The sequence below is a fragment of the Martes martes genome, assembly GCF_963455335.1.
Source record: "Martes martes genome assembly, chromosome: 2".
Lineage (NCBI taxonomy): Eukaryota > Metazoa > Chordata > Mammalia > Carnivora > Mustelidae > Martes > Martes martes.
Genome location: NC_137889.1, coordinates 66,527,455 through 66,540,377, shown reverse-complemented (window position 1 = coordinate 66,540,377; position 12,923 = coordinate 66,527,455). Strand labels below are relative to the sequence as shown.

At 37.0% G+C, this 12,923-nt stretch overlaps 1 protein-coding gene across 1 annotated transcript in view; it reads left to right on the top strand.

Annotated features, from left to right (window-relative positions):
- Window positions 1-482: 482 nt before the first annotated feature.
- IQCM (IQ motif containing M) overlaps window positions 483-12,923 on the top strand; it is a gene marked incomplete at both ends in the record, with an annotated part of 355,679 nt that continues 343,238 nt past the window's right edge. The window contains 3 exons of the mRNA XM_080796315.1: window positions 483-486; window positions 1,335-1,414; window positions 3,671-3,935. Coding sequence (XP_080652441.1) covers window positions 483-486; window positions 1,335-1,414; window positions 3,671-3,935 — 349 coding nt within the window. The remainder of the gene's footprint in view (window positions 487-1,334; window positions 1,415-3,670; window positions 3,936-12,923) is intronic.

Sequence of the window (12,923 nt, the reverse complement as noted above, 5' to 3'; positions counted from 1 at the left end):
TATAAAAGGGGCCCCAGAGAGCTTCCTAGTCCCTTCCACCTTGTGAGGATAGATGTCTGGGACCTAGAAGAGGACCCTCAACTGACCATGTTGGCACCTTGATCTTGCACCTCGTGCCTCAGAATTGTGAGCAATAAATGTTTGTTTTTTGTAAGTCACCCAGCCTGTGGTGTTTTGCTATGGTAGCCCGAATGGACTAAGACAGTATCTCATTATGATTTTGATTTACATGAAGATGAAATTTTAATTAATTAATTTTTAGATTTTATTTACTTGAAGGTGAGAGAGAGAGAGGGAGGGAGAGAGAGAAAGCTTGAGCAGGGGAACAGAGGGGCCTAGGGAGAGGAATGAGCAGACTCCCTGCTGAGCCCAACGCTGAACCTGATCCTAGGACCCTGAGATGGAAGAACTGAGCTGAAGGCAGACGCTTAACTGAGTGAACCACCCAGGTGCCCAAGATGAATTTTTTAATTGCTTAAAATATGAGTGGGAGAAGAAGAGAGATCTTAAGAATACTAAAGAAGGTATAGTTATAGGAATGGGAGCACACTGGCTATATTGAAAAACCAATTAGAATCAATAATTTGGTAATATATTTAAATTTTACTGAGTTCGGGTTAAGGAGAGGAAGCCAAGAAACAGTTATAAATGTCAGAATCAGCTACTAATGAAGGAAATATATTAGGAGAAAAGCTTAGACAAGACCAAGAATGATATAGTCTATGCTATAGAATTCTATATGTAACTCTAAATAAAAAGAATAAGAATCTTAAGAAAATATAAATGAGATAAGAGTTATTATAATGTTACCCATTTATAGCTGTATATTTTTATTTCAATGCTATTCCTACCTAATAAACCTACTGAGTTTATTTTGCAATTATAATTTTAACTAGTTGTAAGGTAAATATTTGTAAAGGAATGTACAGCCATATGAATTAATCATCAGGTATAGAGGACACACTTAGATTGGTTAATAGTTTTTGTGTCCAAGTCATGTTATGTCTTCTGTACAGTAGTATTTAAAGAACTTTAAAAGCTGACGGGGATTTGAATTTTGTGTACTTTAATTGGTTCCCTTAGACTTTAATTAGGATAATCTACCTTATCACTATCACCATTGTATGCTAATGTTTTTTAACGTAAACTGTTACATTGAAAGAGCATTACATCTTTTGCATCCACTGTTAACTTCCACTTGGAACACTTAACCATTTATAATGTTCTGCAAGAATCATCACTGCCCAAATTTTAATCTCACAGTTTTGCCATTTGCGATTAAGAAAGTACATTAATTACATTAAAAAAATAAAATATTTGTGTTTTTGTTTTAGGTCCTGTATTCGAGATCAAGCAAGATTTTTTTCAAGAAGCAAAAACTCTCATTGCCCAACATTATGAGAAAATAAATGAGGTTAATGCTTTTAATCTAACTTATTTTCCAGGAAACTAATAACTGTTTTTGTATTTTGTATATATATTTTTGTATATATATATATGATTGTATATATATATATGATTGTTCCAAATGGTTGCATGAACCCTAGTAGATTCTGAATAGAAGAGAAAAATGAAATCTTTACTAGCTATAAAAATCAATTTTAAATTGCATTTAAAAATAATATTTTTATAGCTATAAAGATTATTTAATTACATGTATATTTGCACATTTAATCCTAATCCAATTTTTCATTTTTTCTTTTGATGAATTATAACAGAAATATTTGAATTACATATCTCAAATAAATATCCATTTTAAACACTATTAGATAAAACTAAACTAGGAAATATGCCATGAGGTGTGTGCCCCCAGCATGACATGCTTCCTTGTTTCTTCTTCCATATCACCATGCATTAGAGCCGTTTACCATCTGATCATTCCTTGAGGACAGTGACTCTTATTTGGTTGTTGCATCTCCAGCAAAAAACTTTGTGGCTGGCTCAATAAATATTTGCTGAATGGCATAGATTTGGAAGATCAGAAGGAGTGTGAGGTACTGGGTCTGCAAAGAGATAAGAGAGTCAGCACAGGATGAAATTTTAGTAGTAAGCATCTCCAAAGGAGGTGGGAAATTTTGGGGAGCAGCAGCTATTGTGACAAATGGGTCTTTGGGAGACAGGTGAGGGAAGGTGATCTTAAGATGGCTTTGTGTGTGCCACACTATACTCTCCCCTTTTGAATACTCTTATTTATTTATTTTTTTTTTTAGGATCTTATTTGTTTATTTGAGAAAGAAAGAGAAAGAGCATAAGCACAGGAAGTTTAGGGTCAGAGGGAGAAGCGTACTCCCCGCTGAGCGCCCCAATGCATATGTTTTTTAAAGATTTTATTTATTTATTTGAGAGAGAGAGAATGAGACAGAGAGAGAATGAGAAGGGAGAGAGAGGGTCAGAGGGAGAAGCAGACTCCCCATTAAGCAGGGAGCCTGATGCAGGACTTGATTCTGGGACTCCAGGATCATGACCTAAGCCGAAGGCTATTGCTTAACCAGCTGAGCCACCCAGGTGTCCCTGAATACATTTAAAAAAAAAAACCTGTATCTTGGATAACGATTTCAAATACTTTCAATGCTTACGGTGTGTGTGGGAATGTTGTAATTGTCACATATATTTCATTTGAATGGTCCTCTAGGCTGAAGCTGGTTTTAATTTATAATGAACATTGTTTTATATATATATATATATATATATATATATATATATATATATAATGAACATTTTAATGAACATTTTAATTTATAATGAACATTGTTAATACTGCTTAACTAAGTTTTTCCCCTAATCAATTAAAAATAATTTTAAATTATATTGATTTCACTAGTAGACACATGGAATGAAAACTTCACAGTCTAAACAGTTCTTAAGTTGTACTTTAGAACCTTGACTTTTTAAAGAGTTTTATCCAGTCATAAGAGTATACTTATCCATCTTTGGTTGCTTGGTAAAACAGTACTAGCATATTAAAACCTCCTTATTGGTGTCTTGAGTTGGCAACTTTTTTTTGGAGGGGAGTGATGAGGGCAGGGAACTATAGCTCTACCTATGGGGCAAGAGAATGTCTAGAATAGAAAAATTATGATTGTTTGGATAATTACCTATCAGAGACCTGGGACTGTATTATTTTTCTTTTGCTCAAGCTAGTCAAAATTAAGAAGGAATTAAGTGATTGAAAGGATCTAAAATACATACCTGATTATTAATATACTTTTATTGAGAAACTACCTCCATGTATGAGCTGTAATTTCTTATATTCAACAGAGAAGAGGTTTGAGAGTGTTAGCATTTTATGGAGATTCAAAAATTCTTGAAAGATGCTTGAAAATTATTAAATTCTTGTATGCTTACTATTTGAAAACTTTAAAGCTGCATTTGAAAATATCACATGGGAGGAGAAAATTACTATTGGAGAATTTACATTTTTTTTTCTTTTGAAGTGGAATATAACCCTCATTCTTGTTAAGGCTTTTGGAGAACTATAAAGGATAACACCTGCTTTACCTGATTACTGTCATGTGCTTTATAGTAAATATCTTATATAGTAAGATACTTTATAAAATGCGTTTGGTAGATAGAATTTTATTAACTTATTAATAAAATGTATTATATACTTTTATTATATAATTAATATTAAAATTAAATTTTATTAAATTTACTTTTGTTTTACTCACAGAATAAAGTTCAAGGTACTTCTATAAATGTTTTTAAAAATAAACATCAAAACCCCAAGTCTGGCAAATTCATACCTTTGGAGATTAAAAAAAAGGAAACACTTGATGTGGTCCAAGAATTTCGGACAGCACACAAAAGTATTTGTTTTCCCAAACACCTGTTCAAAAGTGAACATTTTAAGGAGCCCTCACAACGAACTTTCAAGGAGCCAGACATTTTTAGTGTAAAGGAAAAATTCAAGGACTGTATGGATCTAATCACGAAAGGTAAGTTTTTGGTGTAACAAAGAAGTTCAGTAAGCCAACTGGCAAAACCGTTTGCTTCTGGTATGCTTTTAATGAAATTTCCTTGCTGAAACAAAAGCCCACACTTTAAATCTTAGCAGTGGAAGGTGGGGAGGCATGATTAAAAGAGTTACTAAGCTCTGGGGCCACCAGAAATTGAGAGGAGAGTACACTAATGGGAACAAGGAATTTATGGGGACAAAGTTGCTTAGCCACGTCTTCCAACAGAGTGATAGTTCTTCTAATATAAGACCTCAGACTGTAGTTCACAGTTAATAAGACAGTGAGAGGTTTATGGCTTTGAATTCTATTGTTGAGTAGGATAAATAGGGTAGGCAAACTATCTGTGAATGTGTTCCCCCCAAAAGATTTTTGGGAGCTATAGAATTCCTATAAGACAAATTGTAGTTAAGATTTACTTTTTATCAGGAACTTGGTAAGATGGAACCCAGAAGTCTATTTGAGCAAAGTGATACCGTTTTCCGGAGACTAATGGCTGGAATAAATGACTTCTCATGACACATTTCTGTTTAAGCCTTCATAACTTCACCTCCACTTTTCCTCTCTTGTTATTGCTTGTTATGTTATTCTTTCATTTGAATTTTTTTTTCATTCAATGAGTGCCTGCTCTGTGGCAGGCACTATGTTAGAAGTTGGATAAACAAAGATTAAAGGGCTCATAAAGTAATGGTGGAGATGAATGCCTGGGTAATTTTTTATTTATTTATCTATTCATTCATTCATTCATTTATTTATATTAATATATAATGTATTATTTGTTTCAAGGGTACAGGTCTGTGAATCATCAGTCTTACACAATTCATAGCACTCACCAGTATCCATCCCCCAGCCACCCCATCCCTCCCACCCCCCCTTCCACTCCAGCAACCCTGTTTGTTTCCTAAAATTAAATCTCTTATGGTTTATGTTTTCCCTCCCTTCCCTGTGATCCTGTTTTGTTTCTTAAACTCCTCTATCCGTGAGCTCATATGGTACTTGTCTTTGTCTGATTGACTTATTTCATTTAGCATAATACCCTCTAGTTCCATCCACATTGTTGCAAATAGCAAGATTTTGGGTTTTTTGATGGCTGTATATATCTATCTATCTATCTATCTATCTATCTATATATATATATCATATCTTCTTTATCCATTCATCTGTTGATGGACATCTAGGCTCTTTCCATAGTTTGGCTATTGTGGGCATTGTTGCTATAAACATTGGGGTGCACATGCCCCTTCAGATCACTACATTTGTATCTTTAGGGTAAATACCTTGTAGTGCAATTGCTGGGTCATAGGGTATGTCTATTTTCAACTTTTTGAGGAATCTCCATACTGTTTTCCAAAGTGGCTGCACTAGCTTGTATTCCTACCAACAGTACGGGAGGGTTCCCCTTTCTCTACATCCTCACCAATGCCTGTCATTTCCTGACTGGTTAATTTTAGCCATTTTGACTGGTGTGAAGTGGTATCTCACTGTGGTTTTGATTTGTATTTCCCTTATGCTGAGTGATGTTGAACACTTTTTCATGTGTCTGTTGGCCATTTGGATGTCTCCTTTGCAGAAATGTCTGTTCATGTCTTCTGCCCATTTCTTGATTGGACTATTTGTTCTTTGGGAGTTGAGTTTGGTTAGTTCTTCATAGATATTTGGATACTAGCCCTTTATCTGATATGTCATTTGCAAATATTTTCTCCTGTTCTGTCGGTTGTCTTTTGGTGTTGTTGACTGTTTCCTTTGCTGTGCAAAAGCATTTGATCTTGATGAAGTCCCAGTAGTTAATTTTTGGCCTCGTTTCCCTTGCCTTTGGCGATATTTCTAGGAAGAAGATCCTGTGACTGAGGTCATAGAGGTAGCTAGCTGCCTGTGCTCTCCTCAAGGATTTTGATGGATTCCTGTCTCATATTGAGGTCTTTCATCCATTTTGAGTCTATTTTTGTGTGTGGTATAAGGAAATGGTCCAGTTTCATTCTTCTGTATGTGGCTGTCAGATTTTGTTGAAGAAACTGTCTTTTTTCCATTGGACAGTCTTTCCTGTTTTGTTGAAGATTAGTTGACCATAGAGTTGAGGGTCCATTTCTGGGCTCTCTATTCTATTCCACTGATCTCTGTATCTGTTTTTGTGTCAGTACCATACTGTCTTGACGATTACAGCTTTGTAATAGAGCTTGAAGTCTGTCATTGTAATGCTGCCAGCTTTGCTTTTCTTTTTCAACATCCAGTTGTGACAATTGCTGTACTAGAGATAAGTACAAAGCATTATGGAGATATTGAAGAGTAATTAACCTAGTGCCAGAATTAAAGTTTGTCAGGAGTGATCTCATTAGGGGCTCTCTGGGTGGCTCAGATGGTTAAACATCTCTGTGTCATGATCTCTGGGTCCTGAGATTGAGCCCTGCGTTGGGCTCCCAGCTCGTGGGGGAGTCTGCTTCTCCCTCTCTTCCTGTCTCTCCCCCCGCTCGTGCTCTCACTCTGTATCTCTCTGTCTCAAATGAATAAATAAAATCTTTAAAAAGAAAAAAAAGGAGCTCTCATTAGGAAGGGGTTTAAGGAGAAGTTTGTTAAATGCAGGGTGGGAAAAGAAGAGGCCATTTTGAGCCATGGAAGAAAAATATTAAAGCTCTGAAGGAAGACAGATTGTGATGCATTTTGGGAAAGGAGAGATGTGATAAGAAGTGAGGTTAGGAAGGCGAGCAAGGCTAGAAGAGAATATAATTAACAGGCCAAGGATTTGAACCCATATATAAGAGAAAGCCATAGGTGATTTCAAGATGAGGGCAAGAAAGAAGGTAGAAAGGGGTTTACAACAGCATTTCTCAAAGTATAGTCTTCTGAACACTAGTTCTGAGGGATTCTGCTCAGCAAAAGGGCTCTCTGGTGAGATGAGTTTAAGAAAATACATTTACTGGTTGAGATTCATGTTAAGCATTAACATATTGAAAGCTCTGTGAAATGCTGCAGGAAAGAACTCTGTTGTTTTTAACCTGGCTATCACCAAATCACTTGACCAAAGAATTCCTAAAGAAAGATTTTGAGGTGGCTAGACTGGAAAACTGGGTAGATAGACATCATTAAGTTGAGATCAGAATTCAGAGGGACAACTGGATTTTAAGCAGTTGGAGAAGGGGATGGGAAAATCAATGAATTCAGTCTTAGATCTGCTAAGTAGACATGCATATGGAGACAGTCATCAGGAAGCTGGAAGAGAAAGATAGGTGAAGATTAAAGATTGATATTGGGGGTCACTATCCTGCCATAATTATGGGGGTCATGTGTTTGTTCAACCAACATTTACTTACAGTGTAAGATGTATAGAGACGAAAGATATGCTACTTGTCCTCAAGAATTTCAAACTTGACATATGTAATTTATATGTGGTTGGATGAAGAAGGATAAACAGACAATTATAATATAGTGTGGCCCATACTGTAATAAAAACAAGCTTTACTGCTTTGAAATCAGTAGGAAGAATACCTAATTCAGAGATGTATTCCTGGGAGATTTAAAGTCTTTGGTACATTTTGGAGGATGAATAAGTTTACTGAAGAAAGAAAAATATTTTATCTAGTCAGATAGTCTAACCTCTACGTGATAATGGATATCTGAGAAAGTGATAGTGGTATATTTGTGGGAGCTAAAATGATTTTACATAACTGAAATGAGGATTGAAGAGTAATTAGAGATAAGACCAGATATTGGAGAACTTTTAATTTTAGCCTAAAAGCAATGGGAACCCTTCAAATGTTTTAATAAGAGGTTGTAGTGATCACATTGGCATTTTAGAACATTTCTGGGAGCAGAGATGAGGTGTGATGAATTTTGGAGGCACAGAGTCTACCAATGAGGGGACAAACTTAGATGAGAAAGGATGACTTGAATTAAGGTAGCACCCCTGGCGACAGAACTGAGGGGAAAGATTTTAGAGATATTTGAGAAGTAGAGTTATCTAGATTTGGTCTTTGGCTGCCTTTGGGAAGTTATTATAAAAAAAGAGATGAACTAACAAATATATTGGCTGGTTTGCAAGCAGAAGAGAAAGGGCATAGTCATACCAGGTATCTGGGTCCTTGGTTTTGAGCAAATGCCCAAGACTTATCATTGCAGCAAAGATCAGATTAAGGGTATGTCCTTCCTAACCCAGGACATTATCTCTGATCACCTTCAGGCACTTACCATTAAGTTGAAGGACTAAGGTAAGGGGTGAGGAAGTGAAGATACAAAAGAAATTTTAAAGCTATGCTTAAAAAAAAAATTGAATGTGGTTATTGGCATGAAGAATTAATTAAAAGAAAATAGATTTAAAAATCTACCAAATATTTTAGGCAACTTTATTGCCAAAGAAACCATGAACCTTGATTTAATTGAATATTTAAAAGTAAAATAAGGTGGCTTTATTTGGAAGTGACCCACAAAAGCTGTACAGTTCCAAAGAGGATAATAGCAAGATATGGCCAACAAACAGGGAAAAAAAAACTTCCCAGAGCAGGTCCAGGGCCACTAAAAAAAAATGAATAAGGGAGTTTACTCTCAGAACAGAATCATTGTATACTCAAAGAACTTTCCCACTTCCAGGGTAAGGGGCTTCTCAGTGCCTCCCCAGCAGATTCTATAACTTATTCGGTATGGTGATTCTCTTTTTTCCTTTCACTAATAGAGTTTTTCCCAAGGTTAGCATCTACCTACCCTACTACTGGCTTCCGACTACTGGATATTGTGTTCTTGTGGGGAAAGGTGGAAATAATTTTTATGTTTGGTACACGTTTTTATCTGACCAGAAGGAGCCACACCTGCACCTGATGAGGTAGACTGCAAACAGCCAGAGATTCTGGGCTCTGAGCTGGATGTAGTACTTTGGTTGAACTTTAGGCTCTCCTTTGGGGAGAGGAAGAGTGTGATTTGTCAGGAAATAAGAATGGATAGATATTTGATGTCTGATAGGGCTGACTGTGGCAAAGACGTTCTAGTTTATCAAACTTATTACTATATCATTTCTTCCTAGGCACTTGGCAGTTAGGTAGAGCTATGTGACTGGGGTTTAGCTCAGTGGGTTATGGCTGGAAGTGATGCCCATCCAAAAAATGTCTAGTGTTCTCCTCTCGATGTGGTTCCCATATTTTCAATTATGAAGACTCTTTTCCAATACTCTTAAGACAATTACAGTTCCACTTATAGGAGAATGGTAAAAGTGCTTTTAATAATGGTTGATTGAAATTTTTTTGTTGAGATATTCAGGATACATACAAAGTCAGTATGGGGAATGCAAAAAGTGAGAAAAGTGGTGGTGATTTGCTCCCTCATGGAACTTGTAGTGTAGCTGGAGGAACAGGTATAAATTAAATAATCACTTATATGCAGTTGAGAATAGATAACAAATGAATGAGACCTGGACTGGGGTCAGCAAAGGCTTTCCCAAGGAAATGACATTTGTAAGCTATGAAAGATGTGGAAGAATTACTCAGTCAAGAAGTATTGCCTGCTTGGAGTTCTAGGCCATGGGAAAACCATTTGCATTGGCCCAAAGGAGGGAAGCACAGAAGTGATTTCAAAGAAGTGCAAAAAGAACTAATGTGGCTACAGTTCTGAGATGGAGCAAGAGAGGGGTAAACTGTAGCTGTCTGAAAAACAGAACCTGTAGTCAGTGCTGTGCCAGCAGATGCTTAATAACTATGGACAAGAGGGAGGAAGCCTGATTTATAGCTTTGCCAGTTTCCGTGGTGTAAATACTCTAAAGTAGCCAATTTCAAGCTACTGGTGTTACATCACTTATCACATGAGTTGGGAAGAGATGCTCATGGTTTGCTCTGAGAGTTGTGGCAAACACATTTCATATACCACTTGAAATTCTCCCAAATGTACTTCTTATTCCAGCTTCAGATATAGAGGCTGCTTCCTTCTCCAGGGTTCCCTGATGCCTTCCTGGCTTGGGACACCAATAGGAATGGGCTCAGCACTGATACATGAACAACCAGAAAGGGAGGATAAGAACAAATGAATAAATTTCTTCCTTTCTTTCCCTGGGCAAAAGAGTCTCAGTGACACTCTATGAAGCTTCTCAGAATGTCCCAAACAGTTTCTGGTAGTGATGGTCAACTCAAAAAAAAATTCTTAGATTAGTCCTTTCTTTCTCACTTTCTTTTTTCCTTAAAATACTCTTAAAAGTATTTTGATGGTGAGTTGTCAGTACTTGCTGAAAGACTGGGTGTGGAGTGTGAGGGAGAGAAAGAGTCAAGGAAAGATGATTCTTAGACTTTAGACCTGATGAACTGGAAGATAGGAATTGCCATTTTCTGAGACAAGGAGGAGAGGAACAGGCAGTTTTCAATGGACAGAAACCTAGAGTTGAGATTTGGACACATGTTTAATGTGGCAATCATACATACAAATGAAAGTGTCAAATAGGTAGTATGTAATGTAAGTGTGGGCTCAAAGGAAAGAAAGATTGGAGTCATTCAGGTACAGATCAACATTGTCTAATAGAAATATAATATGAACCACAAATGTGACTGAGAATTTTCTAGTGGCCATGTTAAAAAGATAATAAGAAATAGGCAATGGGCACCTGGTTGTCTCAGTCAAAAGAGCAAGTGATTCTTGATCTTGGGTTTGTGAGTTCAAACCCGTTATTGAGTATAGAGATTACTTAAATAAATAAATAAGTAAATTTTTAAAAAGAAACAGGAAAATTAATTTAAATATTTAAAAAGATTTTATTTATTTGAGAGAGAGAGAGAGAGAGAAAACAAGTGGTGGGGAGGGGCAGAGAGATGGAGAAGAGGAGAAGCAGGCTCATTGCTGAGCAGGGAGCCCATGTGGGGCTCGATCCCAGGACCCAGAACTCATGACCTGAGCTGAAGGCAGACATTTAACTGGCTGCAAGCCTTTCAAGTGCCCCGGAAAATTAATTTTAATAGTAGATTTATTTAATCTAATATATAGAAAATAGCCAATATAAAATTATTAGTATTTTAGTTTTTTCATACTAAGTCCCTCAAATCCAGTGTATATTTTAGAAATTGGACTAGCCACATGTCCAGTGCTCAAAGTATTATGCCCAAGTTTTCACATCCGAGAGACCACCAAGGAGCCAACACCGATGCAATCACACGAGGGTTATTTGACAAGCTTAACCTTGGGCCCAAGTATACCTGACACAGCGGAGTAGGGACTTGGACCCCGAGCTTAGTTAAGGCAGGGGTATTTATGGGTTCCTGTTACTAAAGCAGGGTGGGGATTCCTGTTACTAAAGCAGGGTGGGAATTTCTGCAACCAAAGCAGGGTGGGGGTCCTTGTAACTAAAGTAAAGTAGGGGAAAGTTCAGCCCTTGGACACAGGGGTCTGAGATGACTGCTGGAGCTAGGATGGCTGTACTTATGCTAAGGCTAAACCTGAGGTGGGATGGCCTTAATTTTTCTCGGCCTCCACTCAAAGCTATGGTTGGTAAGTGGCTACCATATTGAACAGAATAGATAACAATTTTATTTACAATCATTGACTTTGATAAGATCATGTAAGAAATAAATGTAGGTGGAAAGAAAAAATCCAAGGACTAAGTCCTGGAAGTTTCCAACATTTAGAGGACAAAAAGAGGAGTACCCAGCAAAGGAAGTGGAAATAAACAGCTCGGGGGGAGTCAGGAGTGTGTGAGATGTTACTCATATTTCCTTTTAAAAAAATTTTTTTAAGGATTTATTAATTTATTTTAGAGAGAAAGAGCATGCCTTTGCATGCATGTGAATAGGGGGAGGGGCAGAGATAGAAGGAGAATCTCAAGCTGACTTCCAGGTGAGCGTGGAACCCAATGTGGGGCTCAATCTCACGACCCTGAGATCATATCCTGAGCTGAAACCAAGAGTTAGATGCTTAATCAACTGTGTTAGAGTCATGCAGGCACCCCGTGTTACTCATATTTCAGTCAAGCAGGAGGAATCCCTTAGACAACAAGGAAAGCTCACCCATTGTCCTAGAAGGAAGACAGGGCCATGGACATAGACACAGGATGATTATTGGTAGATCAGATGGCAAGATTACTACTATTTTTTTTTTTTCCTAGTGAAATTAGAAGTGAGATCTTTACTTGAAGTTGGGATGAAAAGTATTGGGTTTTGAGGAGTGAGGAGAAGGGTGAAATAATTATAATCTGGGTGTGGGAGTGCTTGGATTATGAAATGATAATTTGTTGTGAAAAATATACCCCCTCCTTTTCTTTTTAAATAACACAAAAGAGAAATAGTTGAGAAGTGTCAGTAAGGATAAAGGAAGAATTTGAATTTATCTCTAGCCCTAGAGTATGGGAGGTAAGAAGAGAAGCATAGTTACCCCTTGAGAGAGCTGTTGAAGAAGTTGTGCCCTTAGGAAACTAAGGGTGGTTAGAATGAGAACATAGAACATAGCTAGAATATCACTTTAGTTGATGAAAGATCTGGGGTTTCTTAGGGTTCAGTGAAGAATTTGGGGAGGTGATTTAAGGAAGGATGAAAGAGTGTAGGTCTGTGGAAATTAAGGCAGCAAAGAGAGTGAGAAGTCTAGTTCTAAGGGTCTTTTATAGAAGGTGAGTAACTAAAAAAAAAAAAAAAAAAAAAAGAAGGTGAGTAACTTGTCCTAATGGTAGTCTCCTTTTGGGGATTATTTTCTTTGGTGGTTTGTAATCAGGAGACCGAGGATCTTGGGGTAGGGGATGTGAGAAAAAAGTCAGGGTTTATGAATAGTATGAGGAGGACTGCAGTCGTCCTGAAAATCCTATTATAGGCTTTGTTGGAGTCAGAGACATTTTACTGGGAGCTTTTGCATGTGTCCCACCAGATAGCTGTGAAGTACTGATCTTAGAGTTTATATTTGAATTAAAATAGGAATTCATTTCTCAAAGTTCTTATCTCAAAAAGTATATATTAAGTCTGTAACTTGGATCTATTTTTTAAACATATTCCCAATATTCATTTCAGTGTGAATGGAAGCATGATCTAAGAT